We start from the raw sequence: 19965 nt of genomic DNA, 5'->3' as shown, positions 1-19965 counted from the left end.
TGCTAACTAGTGACCCATAGTTGATGGAGCTGCTTTACTAGTCATTGACATGTGAAGGGCATCTGTGTGCAAATTAAATCACTGTTTATTAATAGCTTGAAATTCTAATGGAGGCTGATGTCAGAGGGTTGGAGATCAAGGAATTGCAAAGATATTTTCACAAACAACTTCACGATTACAGACTGAAAAAACAAACAACACAAGGAACTGTTCAATTAAACATAACATAACTCGGATTTAATTAAATTGAAAGAATCTTAATCTCTTTTCAGTTAGCAATCGCAAATAGTTGATTGTTATTCCTGTATAATTGTGCCAGTGATGCATTTTCAATTATATCCATTAGCTTGTCATTGTAGGACTTCAAAAATCAATGGGAAGTAGGGTGAAATGGAAAATTGCAATACTCGGATGTGTCTGCGTCAGTTGTTAATGTGATTTCTGTCATAGATATCATCTAGTGTATCTCATTTAGTCACTTGGTAAGTGGACTAGCTGTGCTCAGTTGACACAGTCTGTCTTCCTGCTCCTTCAGTGGCTCATTGTTGAATAGCATACTCAAACAGCACAGCTGGAAAACTGTAAAATACACCACTAGACTTCTTCCTCCATTACTCCTCAACTCAACCATTAACCAGGGCCACGTTCCACACCGTGGCCTGCTGCCTTTCCTCCTGTCCTTGGAAACTAGCGTGGTTCACCGGCTGTAACCTATAGTGTTTTTTGTCAATATTCTGGGTGGCAAAGAGGATTTCTAATGAGAATATGACACAGCCAAGGAAGCTAACCACTACAATGGAAGGAGAGTATAAATAATTTACTAAGCACCTAACTATTTCCTGTTGAATTTTTCTGTCTTTCCTCCTCATTTTTCCCCTGTTGTTCAGCTCACGTGCCTGAGGCTTGCATTCCTTTCTCTTGCTCCACAGCAGGTCTTGCCTGTGGAGATATGATACTTGGCGCTGCGTCTCTGTGGTTTTTGTTTTACAGTGTAGCAGACAGTATGTCGCTCACTGTGTTCTTGTTTTTATAGACAAATATGGCCTCTTTGCAGGCAGGGCTGCACATAAACAATGCATTGTCAATTTAAATGCATCCCAGGGCGTGTTTTCTCTGATATTCCGAAGTTCTAATTAAGTCTGCCAAGTATGTCTGTATGTTGTGTTTTAAAGTACAGTAAATAATATATAGTGCCTGTTATAGCCAAGTGTTAAAGCGAGGAAGAGTGTCAGCATGCATTTATAGCAGTAGCTTGCATCAAGCATGGTTATGATAATGGGCTGTTTACAGAAATGCGTCTTTCTCACCACATTAAGTCTATATTTCACTGGTGGGTTATGTGTGTGAGACTGTGAGAGTCCTTAGTAGCATTTCTTTCTGAGAAGTAAGACGGGTAGCTAACCACCATCTGACAGTTTTTAAATCAGGCTTTGAAATAAACACCTGAAAACAAGGTAGACATTTTAATCCAACACTAACTCGGTAAAAAAGCAGGAACAGATTGCTAACTCTCATTTTGATAGTCCATCCCTTCTCCACACATCATTTCGTCTAATGTGTACTTTGAGGAAATGAAGAGGCCTGCTTTACTGAGCGGACTGATGCAGCCCCCATGTAATTGCCTCCTTTGGCTCCCTTGCCTCTTGCTTTTCTTTGAACTCTCCTTCTCCTTAACAGCTGGCACAGCGACCTCTGTGACTCTTGAGTCATCTTTTAGCAGGCTCAACAAGTCCACATGCTCATATGTGCACACATACACAGGCAAATGCACACACACACTTCCATTAAACAGCCATTACTTAAGGAGTTCAGCAGGAGGTGACAGCTGTGTGTGTAACCTTAAGCACGGCCTCTCCTGTATCCTGTCTTGGTCAGCTCCCTTCACCCCCATATCATCCTATTCTGAGGATGGGGGTTGTAGAGGGGGGCCAACCAGCTGTCATGTATAGACCACACCTGTACTGAACACAAACCAGGTCAATCTGTTAGCCTGTCAGTCCTTCAGTCAGACCTGAACAAGCTCATATGTCACCAGCCATATATTTTTTTTGTAGGGATCACTACTGAGAACCAGGACCCCAGGATTTCCCACAGAGATTCTCTGTATCTAATGTCCAGGAGTGTGTTCCCATTAGGCACCTGGAAAATTTAATATTTTATAAAGCCAAATCAGATTAAGTGTTTGCTAATTTGTTTTTGTCACATTATTATTTGTTGCACATTCTGAAACAGTGAAATTAAACAATTAGAAGCAGCTGCTCCCATATCCATGTGCAACTTTACGACCACTGAGAATTAAACCCCACTGACCGGCGTACATCCCCTCAGACACTTCACACCACACACATGAGCTCACACATGGGCTCTACTTGCTGCGCTTGTGCACTAACTTTGCACTCCTGAAGTTTTCCCACACTTTATCCGCCAGGACATGCCACATACTTACACTTTGTGGTAGACCATTTATATTCTACTTCTTGAAAATTTCATCAGGCGCCTATGATAAAATCTCTAGGTTTTTGTTCCATCTATGATAAAAATTCTATAGATCATCACTAGGAGTGGTAATCACTGATTAACTGGCAATATAATCACACTATTCCTTGATATGTGATATATTAAAAGATAATCAGCTATGATAGATAAGGATATCTGTAACATAGGAAGAAAAATATACTGTAACTAAGACTGTGTCTGGTCAGCATGCTGTTTTGTGCCTTAAGTGTTTTACTTTGTTGCGCAATGATTAACATTTTATTTTTAGATAAATTGTCCATTCGATAGATCTAGATAGGCTCATTCTATTTTTGGTCATTGACTAAAAACTGATGAAGGGCTATACAAATATACTTGACTTGTTTAGCAGGATACATGTGTTGTTGTTGTTAACAAACATCAAGTGTTGCTGCCTGACAAACAAACAAACAGCAACTGGAGTTTTCAATGACTAACAGTAAGAAGAAAGGGAAAAAAGTGCTTTAAATTGAAAGAAAGCCCAGCTCTTCAGTTTGAGTGAATGAATGATTAATTTTGTCAACCATATGGCAGCCAAGCTGGAGTGAGATGGGATCTTTTTTTCAATACCATGTAAGGTTGATATTGTGACAAACCAAATGCTAATTGTGCTGCATTGTACTAGCATTAAATGTGTGATTTTTATGAGAACTTGTGAAAGCTGTCAGTTTTGCAAAGCACAATTCTGTGTGACTCAGATTTTAGCCTTCTGTACATTTGTAGAAAATTATTTAGCTTTTTGAGTTTTGTTATTAAAAATTGCCCCTTCTCACAATAAATCACACAGTCCATTTATCGGACACAGCCATAACCAAATTATAATAATTTATTTTCTGTTTTATTTATTTTATTTTTCCATGTCATGATGTTAGTCAGCCCTAGTTTATTTGTATGTCTTCCCTGTTACAAACTTAATTTTCATTAATTTTCAACTCTGTTGCCTGTGTGTGTTTGTGTTTGTGATTTTGTGTGTGTGTGTGTGTGTGTGTGTGTGTGTGTTTGCCTATAGCTGTATGAAGCTATAAGACAATCCAGCATCTGAATGGCTCCTGAGGACCCTACTTATACTCCAGATTAGTGTGAGAAGTCTCCCAGGCTTTGTTCCAGAGTTGTTCAGGCTTGAGTAGGTGTTTGTTTTCTCTGTCCCCAAGGCCTTGCATTGCAGTTTAAGCATTTAAGCAATTAAATACCTCAAATGGATCTGTTTACTCTCAGTTCTTTGGTTGAGGGTGGGTAAGATTTTATCAGTGCGAATTCCTTAACCAGTTCTTAACAATGTGATTCCCTGATGATGAATCCCCTTTCAGTTCTCATTCATGTTTCCTTTATGATGCCCTAAAAATACTACGTGTGTAACTGAATTTATTGGACATCTACCCTCAGTCCCAGATTAGAATGAATGGAAAAATATTGTGCTCAGAATAACCTTAACTCTAAAACCATGCACACGCTTCTTATTACTCCTTACTGTCTGTGGCTACAATGCATAATTAGACGTCACTGTGAGACAAATAAAGTGTAGCTGATTTTCCTCAGCTGTTAAAGGACCATACCAGTGATTTTGCATGTTTGGCATGTTTACTACAGTTTACTCAAATTTTACTTTTTACATTGTGGATGACTTTATTACAGTGATGGAATACTGATGTGAAGAAAGTTTGAAGTCTCTGAAAGTTTTCATTTTCATATCGTAATGGAATGAATGGAGACCACTGGCTGGTTAAAAGGGAGGAAAATGTTATTGGAGTTCTAGAATCCGACCGCTGTTTTGTGAAAAGATTAGCAGAAACATGAAGTATATACATGTTGTAGATATTACGCTAAAAATGACAAATTCCCTTGTCTGCCCCTTTATCTTTTTACACATCCTACCTGAGTATTTTTTTTTCTGTCTCTATAAAAACATGATAAATTGCAGCAATTCCAAAAGCACATGCCATTGAACAGTACTATATGTATAAAAGAGTCTGTAAGCTGTCTTAGCCTCTGTGAAACCCCACACACTGACATTAGTCCGCCACCTAATCTGCTAAAGAAGTCAGTGAAAAGCAAACTACTGGCTATGAAGAAACAGCCTGCCTCACATCGTATAAGAAAATAGGTTATGCTCTGCAAGAGAAAATGTTGAGTATTAGAGCACACCGAGTTTAATAGGCACATTTGCCTGAAGGCTTGTTGTGGTCCAGCCAGCTGAAAAGTGTTTTCACTGTGTTGCTTCTCTCACTCTTTCACTCACTCCCTGACTAGTCAGATTCAGTCAGAGAGACATTACAGCCGATGACATCACTGCCTCGTAACTGCAGACAACAGCGGGCAGGCAGCTGGGGAGAGCTGGAGCGATGGCTGGCCCATTTCTGGTGGTAGCGTGGACGCTGGTTGTTAAATAGCCTACATGACTATGACAGAGCACTTTACCACTTTACAATACATTGCATTCTCTCCCTCTCGGTCACTGTCTCACTTTCTCTCTCTCTCTCTCGCTCTTCCTTGATGATGTCATTTCCAGTCTCAGCCAGACTTCCAGCGAACTCGAGTGAGGGGGAGTTTCTTTTGCCTTAAAACAGACGAGGGGGAAGGGCGTAGAAAACTGGATGGAGAGAGCAGAAGGGACTGGGAGACAGCTCTCTGTGCATGAGTGCACGATAAACAGCGGAGCCTTGGGGATAGTGATGATGTATGAGGGCCAGCTGTATTGATCATGGAGGTGACTCACTGCTGATGTCACCACTTCTCAACTCAGGGCAGGGACAGTGGAACACAGCTGTAACCTCACACACAGTCCTTCTGGGCCTTCCTTCCTTTTAGGGTGCATTCAGGCAACGATTGAGTGATAGAGGCCTTGGTATTCATGATGGTAGCCACAAGGGGTGTAACAATGAATCTATAAAGCAATATATCATGATAATTCCTCTTTTGAGATGATAATAGACAGATAGCACATGTGAGTTCTAGGGGTGTAACTGTTCAATAAACCCAAATTTCGGTTTGTTTTGTACATTAGAGAGAAAAAAAAAAACTACCATTATTAAACTACTACTATTTCTGTTGTTCTCTGTATTTTGTCTAATTTACAAAAATAACTCTTTCACTGAGAGATTTGAGATGGTAATATGAAATCAACAAATATTCTTTCAAAGGCAAATGTCTGTTTAGACTGTTTACTTTTAGTATATTCATTAATTCTTCAGCTAAATGTGTGGTTAGATGGCTTTCATACAGTGTCTGTGTTTATAATGCTGCACTTTGTAGGGTGTATTGTGTATCGAATGGTTTGTTTCTTAACAGTCCGGCTTTACACCCTTGGTGTTCCTATGAGATGTATTTGTTGCCTACCTTCAGATATTTTACCTGGTTCTGTCATGTAGGCCTACATGTTGGAGTCAGAGGTTCAGATTATGTGCGACCAAATTCATGCAGAGGCTACCGTACAATCAAAAGCACATGGTCTGCTCTACACACACAGCCATAAAGTGAAACCATGCCAAATATAGCCTGCAGGCTTTTTAGCAGCAAAGCTGGATACCACAGGTATGTATAGCCTCAGGATATTAAAAAAAAAAAAAACACCTTACACATTTGAGCTATTCAGATGCTGTGCAGGTGCAGTGAAACACACCATCCCCTGCAGCGTACAAGTATGGATCGTGGAATATAGGGACACCTCAAGTCGCAGACTATTGATCCAGACAGCTGCTGGAACAGGCTTACATGAGCATGTCGTCCCCTTCCCCAGGGTCTTTTCTGTGTCTAGTCACTAGACTGACACTCTGATTCCTTAACTCTTACTCCAACTCACTCGTAGTCCTGTACTCTCTCCCAGTCCTGTCTGGCTGACTGGCTGCTGTTTTATCTCTTTACTCCACTGATGGTGTGACTAAAAGAGACAGAGTGCAAACTATTTATAATCTCCCTGAAGAGGCAGCTATCTGTCTGTCACTTAGTTTGATGATGCAGGCCCAAAAGGAGTTTGTGTGGTTTCTCTAAGTCATCAGATAGCATTTTTCTCTATGTTGAAGTGACATAACTAGGCTAAAAATGAAATTTAAAAAATAATAATAATAATGATAATGATTTGTCCTCGGTATGGCTGGGCAATATATCAATATTGTATCCATATTATTATATTAGACTGTTGTATGGAATAAATTCCATACAACAGTCTAAAACAGATCAAAAATTTTTGATCTTGTAGTATTGTGATATGGTATATGTTTTGTCTTTTTCTGGTTTTAAAGGGATGCAATTTTCAGGACTTAGTAGACTGGTCTAGCTGTTCTGTTATTTGCCTCTGCCTTCTTTGTCTTCATATCTACATTACTAATGAACGTTTATCAAAAATCTCTTGTGTGTAAATATCTTATGAAACCACTAGTAGTTATCCCAACAATATCACAGTATCGATACCAAGGTATTTGGTAAGTGATATTATGATATTTGATTTTGACTATGTTGTCGAGCCCACACATCTTCTAATAGGACACCTATTATTCAGTATATTTAATTTAGGAACATAAATTTGTGTTTCATGGAAATAGAAGTGATTTGCAAATTTATTGAGTCAGCTATGGGTCATGAGTGGCTCACTAATCCCTCTTTTGAGCAAATAATATTTTTGTTTTTTACCTTCACAGCATAAGATAATGTGAGGCATACAGTGTAATACAAGGAGTGCCTAAGGGGTCATGACAAATGTTTTGTAAGAGTATGTCTCATCACATGCACTGGAAACAGGAGGAAACTCTACTGGAAGCGTTCTCATCAACATTTTTAATGAAACACACAGTAGCTGCTGGCTGCCTCGGAGCATTTTGGCTTCCACTGGGCATAAGGGATGATGAGGATTAGGGATGGGGAGAAAGAACAGTAGGGTGGATAGACGCAGGGCACGTGGATCGATGGTGCAGATGAAAGCTCAGCCCAGCTGGAAGTCCAGTACGCGGCGTTTTCCCGCTGTTGATTGCTATTCAGCGTTGGCTGTTTTACGCTGATGGCAGTGGAATGCCAAATCCTGCTGTCATCGAGCTGAGGGGAGATTACATCAGATAGAGGTGTAATTTTGTCACTGATAAAACCTGCGTTTCCTGCTGGCTGACACTGCTGTTACAAGTATTTATCTCTCAAGTCCGTTTGGTGTGGAGAGAGATGGAGGGAGACGGGGAGAGAGCAGTAAAATCTCTTGGGATTGAAGGAGTGGCAAATTTTTCTTTCCCTAGATACTCATCAGCTCTCTAAGAGTGGGGAGGTAGAATTCTGCTAATATGAAGCTAAATCTCGAAAATAAATGGACTATTTTATAATGACCAGACTCTTTTGTGTGTGTGTGTGTGTATGTTTGCACATATTGATATACTAAAGCAAGAGAGCTTGCATTAGAATTTAGTATTGGCTGCCTGTACCTGTCTAACAAAATAGTGGGGACTGCCAAGAGAGAGGAAATGATAGCAAATACTAGGTCAAATTGAAATAAATTTTACAAAACCGTTAAATTAAAATAAATCAAAGTAATCAAATCAAATAGTCACTGTCTTTCATCTTCTCAGAGAAAGATGTCAGTCTGGCAGTATTTGGCTAACTACTTTCATGTGCTCATGCAATGAAGTGAATGGGAGTCTCTGATATGAAGCCATTCTAGCAGAGTATCAACACTGTCAGCGGGTTTATGACTTTTCTTTATCTAATTTCTGTGCTTCCTGAGTATCTGTCATCTGTCGTCCTTGATTGACTGCTTGTTCTCTTTTCCCTCCACCCATAGACTCGCAGCGGTCTCATCTGTCCTCCTTCACCATGAAACTGATGGACAAGTTCCACTCTCCCAAGATCAAGAGGACTCCATCCAAGAAGGGCAAGCAACTACAGCCTGAGCCAGCAGTCAAGAGTACCGAAAAACCTGTCAACAAGGTGTGAGCAGCTGTGTGTATGTGTGTATTGTGGGAAATTCATCTCTTTCCCACCTATTCCATGCATTTGTTTGCCTGTTTGTGAGACTGTTTGTTTTCCTGTCCAATGCTTTGTGCTACCATATTCCATTGTGTCTGTGTGTGCAAGTTCCCCTGCGGGTTCCCACAACTTCCCAGCCAGTGTGGTGGCTGGCTGCGGTACAGCAGGTGTCTGGACCTATAAAGACATGAATGGAACTGGGCCGTTTCCTGAATGAACTCCTCCGCTCCCTCCCAAGGCTTTTGGTGTAATGAGTATATTCCCCAACAGCCCTGCTGTGAAACACTGGAGAAGCTAATGGCTGACAGAGCCTGTTGATGTAGTACCAAGATGGCTCGAAGCCATATCACTTGAAAGATGGGTTTTCAGCTGTCAACTGGGGCAGATCAGGCCATTATAGCTGAGTAGTTTAGACACGGGGTTCCTGTGAGAGTTCAAATACAGACTAGACATGTGATGTTGGTGAGCGACAGCAGAGTTCTGTATGTCCCCGAAATGACCTGAATGCTCAGTGACACCTTGTATGTCCCTCATCTGGTTCAACAGTTTGACCAGCCAACAGGGCACTGTATTTAGTAACAAAATCATTCTGTCCCTCTGATTAAGGATCGACTTGTATTGATTTTACAAGCATGATGCAGATTATTAATAATCAAGGATATCAATAATTGATATTTAGGGCCAATACTTTACGGTTTAAGGAGATGAATATCTCCTTAAACCAAAACACATTGCCCCACCCACTTGCTTTTGTCAGTGTCTCTTTTTTATACCAGCCATCATGTAAATCAAAATTGAAATGCATATTACTGAAAAGTTACGAATATCAGCCCTGATAATCATCTGGGACCAATAACTGGTTTATCTCTGGTCTTGTGCTTGTTTGCTGTTTGTGCTGTTTGTGCTGTTTGTGCGGGATCGGCACCGGTAGACACAGTAGGTCTCTGACATGCTATGTCTACTGGTTATATGGTATATGGTATAAGCATTTTTATATATTGTTGTATGTATGGTATTATATAATATTAGCTCTAGATACTCTACACAGCTTTTGGTGGGCATGTTTATATAGGGCTGGGCAATATATCGATACTATATCAATATCGTGATATAAGAATGGATATCATCTGGGATTTTGGATATTGTGATATCCTAATACAGCGTAAGTGTTGTCTTTTCCTAGTTTTAAATGCTGTATTATAGTAAAGAGATGCAATTTTCTGAACTTATTAGACTGCCGCTGGTCTATTATTTGCCTCTACATGCCAGGACATCAATAACTAATGACTGTTTATCAAAAATGTCATTGAGTAAATACTTGTGAGAGGACTATTAGCAATATCTACTGTACTGGCAAAAAATCGAGTATTCAGTAAAAAATACTGTGATGTCTGATTCGTCCATATCACCCAGCCCTAGTTTACATTATTAAAGAGCTTGTGAAATTTTCTCCACTGCCATGACAATGTAAAGCAGTTCTGGGAATATCTGGGAATGACTGGGAATTCCTTTGCTTGACTTGTTTTCTTTGTTTTGTTTTTTTTTTCCAGAAGGTGAGTCGGCTGGAGGAACAGGAGAAGGAAGTGGTCAGCGCCCTGCGATACTTCAAGACAATCGTGGACAAAATGGTAGTGGAGAAGAAGGTGCTGGAGATGTTGCCAGGCTCAGCCAGCAAGGTGCTGGAGGCCATCCTGCCTCTGGTTCAGGGGGAGGCCAGGATACAGCACAGGTGAGTCCTTTTTTTTTTTTTTTTTTTTTTTTTTTTTTTTTTTTTAATAAGATACTGAAAATCAAAGTTAGACTGCCTGTAAGTGTCCAGACTCGAATGAGTTAGGTTATTTTACTGGTACTCTTGGTAAACTATACCCTTTTGGTGGAAAAAGCCTTGGCAAAGTTGTCTTGGAATGAGCATCAGACATGTTGGAACTTGTCTCTGTTTGTCTTTGTGTTTTTCCCGATCAGTCAGTACAGATGAAGGTATGGTGGTCAAAGGTGACAAGTTTTGTATCTCTCAGTCCTGTTTTTTTTTTTTTAGATGTAATTGATGGATGGATGTTACAGCCTGTGAGAGGCAGCCATCTGTGGAGTTTGACCTCAGTCTCGTAGAGTCAAACCCTACCAAATCACTCAAGTAGTTTAGAGTTTAGGTTTAGCTTTAAGGCACTGACATAGCTGTCCTCTAAAACCTGCAGCTGAACATCTCTCCTGCCAGCCAGTGAATTTACAAGCTTAAGGAAAACCCAGACTTTTTGGGCAAATAAGGTACATCAAGTTACCATTGTGTGACAAGGAGGCAGGCAGCAGAGCTTAACATTTATATGCTAATAAGTTTCTTTCTACATGCTGCATAGTTAGCTTGTGCCATCTGGTTGACATGCATAGTGTACGTAGTTTCCTCTGTTGTGATCTAAATCAGTACTAGTCAAACAACTAGATCAATGGTGGGTGAAACTGCTACCAGTGCTCTCACCACACAATGTTAAGTTGATCAAAGTGCCTAATTGTCAGGAGCTTAGTCCATTAAAAGCTTGATTGTGTACACTCATATCTCGCCACAGCTCTAGTACTAGAGTCATACTAACTGGCCATTCAAGCTTGAAGACTCTATCATTAGAGTCTATTAGCATTTGTATCCTTTGCTATGTCGAACCTCTGCAGCCTCCCAAGTGTTTCCACATCCTGTAAATCCTTCCTCTAACACGCTCAGCTGCAGACATCTCCCACTCACCTTAGGATTAAGCTGTGTGGAGACAGAGGGTAGATATTGCAGCACTGTGAATCAGCCATGGCATGTCGGTACAGGCCTGGGCCACACCCTAGTGTTGGTTCGGGATGTACCATTCACTACAGGCAGCAGTAACACCACGCCTCCCCACACGGGTATACATTCTCCTGTTAGCACCACAACAAACAAGCTTTTTCCCAACCCCTAAGTATATAGTCAGCTGCAGCGCCTTAGCAAAGCCCCCTCAAAAGCATTTAGTTTAATAGATGCTTGATAGATGGACTTGTCTTTGTGCTTCTTGTGTGTTTATTCTCACCTTCAGTCTAATGTGGTTGAATCTTCCTTTTCCCTTTCACTCCCCTCTTTTCTGATGTCGTGAATCACTCCATTTTCTGCACTTTTCTCTCATCCCTCGTATATCACATCCACACCACTTTTCTTTCTCTCGTTGGTGAACCCCTGTCCCCTTTTTTTCTCACTTCTTTGGTCCACTCATGTCACCAACACCCCCCTACTCCACCTCCCAACCCTCTCAATCTTCCTAACAGCTCGGCGCTGTCATCTTGCCATAACCGTGTGTACCAGAGTCTGGCCAACCTTATCCGCTGGTCAGACCAGGTGATGCTGGATGGCATTGACTTGGAGGACAAGGAAAATGTGGTGGCTGTCACCAATGTCATCAAAGCAGTGTTGGACGGAGTAAAGGTGGGTCCAGCATGGATAGTAGAGATAGTAGCCTACATTGCTGCATCTTTCTCTTTCATGTACAAAGATGGGATAAAAGCACTTTTCCTGTGTATTAACCCACTAAACCGAAAATAGAAGCTGAAGACTCACTGAACTGAAGGAAGGGACATAGAAATGCTTTTCCTTGGTATTATTGACTGTGTGCTCCTGTGGTGTTTTTAAGGCAGTGGAGGCATTGAAGCTGGCTATGTTATGTGTTCTCCTTACAGGAATTGGTGAAACTGACCATTGAGAAACAGGAGCAGCCGTCACCAACCACCCCTAACAAACCAGCACCACCTGCTACTGTGGCAGAGAGGTAAGTGTAGTTTTTGCTTTTTAGAACACAGACACACATATACACACACAGGGGTTCATTCACTCAGATGATTTTATTTCTGTCTGTAGCAGCGCATCACCAGAGATGCCCTCAATAGATCGGGAACAGGAGGTCTTGAGTAAGGCAGCTCCTGCGGTTGCACCTGCAGAAGCTGCTTCCGAATTACCCGATGAAGATGTAGCCCCTCCCAAACCTCCCCTTCCTGAAGCTAAGATGGCAGAGCTCAGGTGAGAAGGACTTTTATTTAGCTATACTTGCTGCAACTGTGCATTATAAGTTCCTTGTTGTTAATTCTTTGAAGATTCTCCTCCTTTCCTCCTCCAAAAAAAGTGGTGTTGGCTTCCGCATAACTTCACAGACAACAAGGCAGAGATGAGCCAGTTCTCCAGCTGATATACTAGAAATAGCTGTTATTTTACCTTGGATCAGTTCAGTGCTTTGTGTTTGCTTCCTCATTGAGCTCAGAGAACAGAGAGAGTCTCAGTTTAAATAAATTGGTCTTTGCAAGACCACTCATTTAGTGTGTGAAATTCTCTCATCCAATGAAACTATGACAGCTTCCCATACTGCATCAACAAGCCTTGGGACGTTTTGCAATGGGGTCAATAAAAGCAGAAGCACTCCATTTCACTACTGTATTTTCTCACAACACCTTTGTTTCATGAAAACAGGAGAACAGGAGGAAGAAGGCAGTTTTTTAGGATGTGGGTGTGTAAGGGGGTTTACACACACACACACACGCACATATATGTACACACACACGCACACACACGTTTTCAGTGCACTGAACATTTCTGAATTTACAATCAGAAACAGAGGTGTATGGTGTAGTTTGTATTTTCATAGCCATTTCCTTGTGATCCTACTCTCGGTATCCAAACACTTAAAATCCTTTACTCCTTAAAAGCCTTGACTGCTCTCACTCTTTAGGCTTTTGTTATGGCACACTTTGGTTTGTTTGGTCTGTCTTTTCCTTTCTTACTTTTTCTGCTCTGTCTCTCTCTCTCCATTTTGTTTTATCTGTGGTTTCTCTTTGGATTCTGGGAACAGAGCACAGTTGAGTGCTGACGCTGGCCAAAGGAGACCCTCCCAGAAGGAGAAGTATGTCAGCCCATAGGATCATCCCGCTCCATTATAACATCCCATCCTAGACCCCCATGAAGCTTCCGGATTGGATGAAAGTGCTTTGATTTGCATGTTTGCGTTATCCCAATGTTTGTGTCATTGTGGTCTCCACCGAAGCGTTTGTCATCCAATCCGAAAAGCGTCCAGTGCATGAGCGTGTGTGACTGACCTCTCCAGTGTCTTTCACTGGCCTTTATATCACGGTCCCCAATGGTGTTGTGTTCTTTGCCCCATTTTGAGCCAGCATTAACTCACTGAAAATTTAGGTTTGACAAGCAGGAAAGCTTAATTTAAAAACTGAGACAGGCTAACATGTGACACTCTCACTTTCATTTCACTATTGCCTATCTCCAGGAGGGATGATATGTGTGTGTTCATGTATTCATACATGGATTCCTGTGTGCATACATGTCAGAGAAAGGGTGCTCTGTGTGCTTGCCTCTCTGTTCATATTGATGTTGCTTTGAGAAAAAAAAAAAAAAAACAGCAAATTACCACCTTCCTGGTATTTTACTCTGTTCTTTGTTTGTCTGTTTTGTAGTCCTCCACCAGCCCTTCCCCCTAAGAAGCGTCAATCAGCGCCTTCACCTACCCGTGTTGCAGTGGTTGCCCCCATGAGCCGTGGCTCCAGTTTGCCCTGCAGTGTTCACCGACAGGTAAGAGTTTGACCCCTCCTCACGGATACTAGATATTAGACATTAATGTCAGAAAAGTGACACGTCACCAGTTACAGAAAGAGAAAATCAATAAAATATTAGACCACACTAGATGAAGCTGTATTGGGTAACAGATGTCAATTTCAGGTTAAGACCACACCAACACAAATCAATGCAGATTATACTTCACTACACACCTAGAAAAAAAAGTTAAACATTTCGAGAGTGGAGTGCTAATAGATCTTATTTCTCTTGTTTGTGCAGCAGCAGGACTACGAGCAGGAGTTCCTTCAAAGACGTTTCTCTGGAGGGAGCCAGTCATATGGGGGCGACTCCCCACGCCTCTCCCCCTGCAGCAGCATGGGGAAACTCAGCAAGTCTGATGAACAGCTCTCTTCGCTTGAGCAGGACAGCGGTCAGTGCTCTCGCAACACCAGCTGTGAAACACTTGGTAAGAATAAAAGATATACACTCTTGTGCTAGTGTGCATTGGAATACTGAATAACACCATTAAACACCATTAAAGTTAATAGCACAAATGCAGCCAGGAATAAAGGACCATACAAATGATTTCACATGTTTAGCGTACTATCCTCAAAATGTTTCACATTTCTGCAAATCTTTTCCCAAAGCAAGCAGTCATACTTTAGAACTCTGGTATTATTTTTCCTACCTTTTATCCAGCCATTGGTTTCCATTCATTCCACTGGATTATGGAAATTAACTTTAAAATTTTCTTCACACCAGTATTCCATCATCATGTAAAGTCTGGGTTAATTCTAGTTAACAGGCCAAACATTCAAAATCACTGGTATGGTCCTTTTAAAGTTAATAGCAAAAATGCAGCAAAGTATTTTAAGTGTTAATGCTTGATTTGTATGAATCTAATTTGTGCTCTTTCATCTCTCATTTAGACAACACAGAGAATTATGATCCAGATTATGACTTCCTGCACCAGGACTTGTCAGTTGGCGATAACCTGCCCCCAGCCCCAGTGGGAGGCTGCCTGAGTCCCTTGCCTGAATCTCACAGCGAGTCTTCATCCCCTGTCCCTGGACAGCTTCCCTCACATCCTCGCTTCAGTGCTCCCCCACCCCAGCAGCCCCCAGAATACTGGAGCCCCCAGCCCAATCAAATCAATCCCTTAAGCTCATCCCGTATAAGTGCACCCCCTGCCTTGCCCCAGAAGAAGCGGCGCAGTACCCAAGTCTCCCCCTTCCCTGATGGAAGCAGCGGCTCAAGGGTGCTTTATGAGCGTTACCCCTCCCAATATGACAACTTGTCAGAGGAGGAGCTGCACCCAACACCTCCCTTTCCCCTGTTCACGCCCATCTCACCCATGCCCCAGACCAACGGGGGCGTGTTTGTTGCCCAGTACATGGCCAGCGAGAATGCAGATGTCCCTGCCAGCCCACCGCCTCTGCCAGAAAAGAAGAGCAAACACAGTAAGTGAGGGGAGGAGGGAGGGAGCGCACATAATGAGGGAGCGAGGGCAGGGAAGGCAGGAGAGAGACCCTTAAATGAGATAGTTGAATTGAGGGCACAAAGCCAAAGGAAGGATAAAGAGACTAATGAAGGGGAGAATAAAGGAAGGGATGAGGTTGAGTTAGGAAGGGACAGTGGGACTTTGGCTGCACTTTGTAGCCCAGTTCATTCAGGCATAGCTTATGTCAAGGAAATATTCCAGTGTGAATAGAGGCAGGAAGTGAATACCAGGATGTGCTACAATGGGTCCAGCTCATGGGCCACAGAGGGCAACGTTTGGTCATTTCCTGACACACCTATTACATCATTCCCTTGGAAGCTACTATATTATGTCATCCATAATGTCACCCCCTCTTGCTCTCTCATACACTTTGTACAATTGCAAGTATAGTTATCATTTTTTATATATATATTATTAGGTGTAAATATATAATGTGATAATTTAAATAGTAGACTCTACACTTGATAATGTTTTTTTTTGTTTGTTTGTTTTACTTTGTATTAATTCCTGCAAAGTATGATTTAAATCAGCAGCAATCTTGGTGTAAAGTGAAAATGCTTTTCTCTTTTTTCATGATAGAGCATTCATTCAGATATTCTCTTTAAGATGCAACATAACAGCATCTTTGAAGAAAATGCTTAAATTTAAGAAAAAGAAGAAAAAATGCATTCACTCCCTGAAATGGTCGAATTCATAGCAAAAGAAACCTATATCTCACCTGTGTCAAAGATATATGTTTGGAAGTGACAAGCTGCTGTGAACAATAAAGGTTATGTAATCTAATCCCTCCCTTTCTCCAGTCCTACAGTACATGCAGTTTGTAGAAGACTACTCAGAGCCGCAGCCCTCAGTGTTTTACCAGACACCACAGAGCGAGAGCATCTACGAGCAGCGCAACAAGCGCTTCCAGGAGGTCTACGGTTTCAACGACTCCTTCAGCAGCACTGACTCAGTCCATGAACCAGTGCTGCCTCCGGCCTTGCCTCCCAAACAAAGGCAGCTGGTAAGAAACCCCTACACACACTGTCATACAAATTCTCTCTCCGTTAACTTTTTGTCATTGCCTCCAGAACCCCAAACCCAGAATGAGCACCCTTTTGATAAAATAGCAGTTGCTTTTAATTATTAATTTCTTATAAACTACTGGGGATGGCACCAGAGCCTAGAACTAGAACCAATGTTGGTAAGTTTCTTTCGTAAGCAGGTAGAAATTAGATTGTTGGATTAAGTAGTTTTGACTTTGATAAAAAAAAAAATGTTATGTAAAGTAAATTTACTTTAGGTTTGGACCAACAAAATTTAGGTTGAGGAACCGTCATTGATTGTAATGTTTATTACAAGGAGATCATCCACAGTTACTTCGAGTCCTAGGAGAGACAAAAAACGTACAGCACCTCTGTCTCATTGGATTCAGCTCCCCAGCATGTTAAATAGTAAACAGATGTAAACTATAAAATCAGTCCTCTGGAGTAGAGCTTGATCCAGATCCCCACTTGTTCACATTTTATGCTGGATGGGACGGAAAGACTAGACAACATTGCATTCTGGGGCTAAACTGCATTCCAATTGTAATCCTCATCAGTTTTCTCTTGAGCCTCCTCCTATCTTGTTATCTTATTCAGCCCTTCTTCCTGACTCTCTGTATCTCCCTCCCACACCTTTTCTGTGACATAACCAACATCTACGTGTATGGGGATGTTTGGTTGTCGCTGGGAGATAAGACTGGCCTTTATCAGCCCCACATCAGATCCAGTCCACTTATCTTAATCTGGGTCGGCGTCTGGGTTAATTGAGACAACTGTCTGACGGACAGGCGATGTAGAGAGAGAAAGAGAGGGAGAGCAGTAAGATAGTCCATAGCTACGAAGGTTAGACTGTGTTCACCCTTGATGATTGGGTCCATTAGCCCATAGATTAACAGAGGTCAGTTTTGGATGAAACTCTTGATGACTGCTATGGTAGACCTAACAGAACAGACTAGATTTAATTTGTAGCACATTGCCAACATTTGGTCTCACCAAGTCTAGTTCCTAGCTGAAATAATAATGATGTTAGCGTCAGTATTTAGAAGCCTAAGATAAGAAGGCATAGTCACTAATGTCATTGACGTATAGTTGGAATTGACATGCCACTTCTTAAAGGACCATCTTGAATGTTTGGCCTGTTTACAATTCATCCACATTGTATATTGCAACAAACCATTTAGCAAATCATTTGGTTGTGATAAAGATTTCAGAGGATAGAATCAAAATTCCTCCATTTTCAAATTTGCTTTGTTAGTTGAAAAATCTACCTTGTAATGTTCTGCTACTCAAGCTAACAAAGTTGTCACTATTCATAAACCACAGAACTGGTAATTGGTTGTGTAAAGCAAATGTTTCCTTGGGAACTATTTTCTGGTGTAGGGACTGTGCCACTTTACCCAATTTCAAGTCATCAAAACACAACAGTGCTGCTGCTTTTAGGAAAATGTATGTGGAAGACTTTATTACGGTGATGGAATACTGGTGTGAAGAAGGTATGAAGTCTGTGAAAGATCATTTTACATCGTAGTAGAATGAATGCAAACCATCGGCTGGATAAAAGGGAGGAAAAATTATATCGGAGTTCTAAAATACGACTGCTTGCTTTGGGAAAAGATTAGCAGACATGAAGTTTGTACATTTTGTAGATAATACACTAAACATGAAAAACCACTGCTGTGGTCCTTTAAGAATTGATCAGTGGTTGGCCTTGGCGCTTAATATTCATGTTGAAGACAATGGATGACATTTTACTCCAGGGCACAGATGTATCACAGCCCTTGACAGAAAGTAGACCTTTTTGCTGAGTAGAGTCTCTAGACCGTTCCACCCGGGCTACCTCACAGAGTCTTGTTTCTTTCTCTGTTTCTGCTGCCCTCCTCCTGCCACCACCACTGTGTATTCAGAATCCTGTACCCAGCTTTTATTTTCATCATTTCTGTTGTCTGAGTGGAGAGTCCAACCAAACCGTTCCCCCCTCTGCTCCTGCCGCAAGGCCTAATCTGGCCTCATGTTTTGGACTTGATGAGCTAGTGGCCCTGTGGAATAAGCCTGTTTGCCTCCTCCATAAACCCATGTTCCAGGCTTACACGCTTTGGCGACTTTACACAGCTTTGCAAAAAAAAAAAAAAAAAGTCATTTCGGCTGCTGCACGGATAAGGAAACAGGGGAAAAGACGGGGTGGATCATATTTGCCCTGTTTAGAGCTCGTTGTAGTTGGCCTCATTTCTCTTAAAGCCCTTAAAGCTCAGACCATTAAAATGAGGTTTACTGGACAGTCACATCAGATGTGAATCGTATGTGACCTGTGCAGGTCACAGCACCCACCAGTGAGTAGGACTTTCTAGGAAGAACTTTGACCTTAACAGGATGAAAGGGTCGACTCATACTCAATCCCTTCACAAGAGCTGTAGTCTCTTTAATCCTCATATCATTTCCTCTACGGTATTTTTGCATGTATGCGATCAATAGGCTGATGCCTCTCAGCTGCACTACCAGAACCACCCTCAGCTTTCACTACTTTTACTTCACTGCTCTGCTGCTGAACTTGTATTAAATCTGCTCTAATTCAGCTGTCTGCTTACTAGTATAATCAACTGTCCCCTTTTCTGTCTTTTTCTTCTGTTTCTTTCTCTTAACACCGTTTCCCTCCCTTAAACCCCTATTTCTCTCACACCGTTTCTTTTCTACCTTCCTTTCTTTCTTTCTTTTTTCTTTTTCTCTTTATTTCTCCTTTCTATTTCTCAGGCCTCCCACTCTTCCTCCCCCTCTTCCTCCTCCTCCTCTTCCCTCTCCTGCCACCTCCAGCCGTCTGTGGCGGCCATGGAGGAGGCGGGCTCTGGGCTGGGCCTCAGCATGTCCGTCTCTAACTCCTACCTGATTGGCCAGGCATCATTGACCACACCCACGGTGAGTCCCCCGCCCCCACATCGGCCCCTCCCCATCTCCACCCTGACCCGGACCGCTGTGTGGCCCTGGACCAGTCCAAGGGCAGCCTGACCTTTTGAATGCTGCTTGTGTGGTTCTGTTTGATCTGCCCCGAGTCTCTTGAGGTTCTGAACGGGCCGTGTACAAGGGACGGTGCTGTGGTTGTTGTGTGATCCCTAATTTTCTTCATCCACTCATCCTGTGTGTACATTTGTTCTCACAGTGTGAATTTGTTCTTTTGTGTGTGTGTGTGTGTGTGTGTGTGTGTGTGTGTGTGTGTGTGTGTGTGTGTGTGTTTTTAGCTAAGACACTGGGTATGGTATTTGTGCGTGCTTGTCTGTGACTGTGTGGCCATGAGTGTGTGCAGTTACTTGTTGTGGTTCTGCTCAGCCTCCGGCTAGCCAAGATGTGCGCTCATATGTTGCATTGAAGCATGTCTCACGATATTTTGCAGAGGGTAACCCTTTAACCTGCTCCGACTTTTCATTTTGCCTCAGAGATGCAGC

At 41.9% G+C, this 19965-nt stretch overlaps 1 protein-coding gene across 11 annotated transcripts in view; it reads left to right on the top strand.

Annotated features, from left to right (window-relative positions):
• Positions 1 to 19965, top strand: part of rapgef1b (Rap guanine nucleotide exchange factor (GEF) 1b) — a 57105-nt gene that overhangs the window by 22493 nt on the left and 14647 nt on the right. For 3 of the 11 annotated variants that reach the window (XM_030064714.1, XM_030064717.1, XM_030064716.1), the window contains exons 2-11: positions 8267 to 8412; positions 10002 to 10180; positions 11725 to 11881; positions 12133 to 12221; positions 12311 to 12469; positions 13293 to 13343; positions 13909 to 14023; positions 14288 to 14474; positions 14938 to 15468; positions 16310 to 16512. In XM_030064714.1, the coding sequence (XP_029920574.1) occupies positions 8267 to 8412; positions 10002 to 10180; positions 11725 to 11881; positions 12133 to 12221; positions 12311 to 12469; positions 13293 to 13343; positions 13909 to 14023; positions 14288 to 14474; positions 14938 to 15468; positions 16310 to 16512 (1817 nt within the window). Of the gene's footprint in view, positions 1 to 8266; positions 8413 to 10001; positions 10181 to 11724; positions 11882 to 12132; positions 12222 to 12310; positions 12470 to 13292; positions 13344 to 13908; positions 14024 to 14287; positions 14475 to 14937; positions 15469 to 16309; positions 16513 to 19279; positions 19442 to 19965 lie in introns of all 11 variants that reach the window. The other 8 variants (XM_030064715.1, XM_030064707.1, XM_030064710.1 and 5 more) reach the window with 7 other exon arrangements.

The sequence above is a fragment of the Myripristis murdjan genome, chromosome 12, assembly GCF_902150065.1.
Source record: "Myripristis murdjan chromosome 12, fMyrMur1.1, whole genome shotgun sequence".
NCBI classification, from domain to species: domain Eukaryota; kingdom Metazoa; phylum Chordata; class Actinopteri; order Holocentriformes; family Holocentridae; genus Myripristis; species Myripristis murdjan.
The sequence above is the reverse complement of the archived record's forward strand: the minus strand, read 5'-3'. Positions and strand labels throughout refer to the sequence as shown.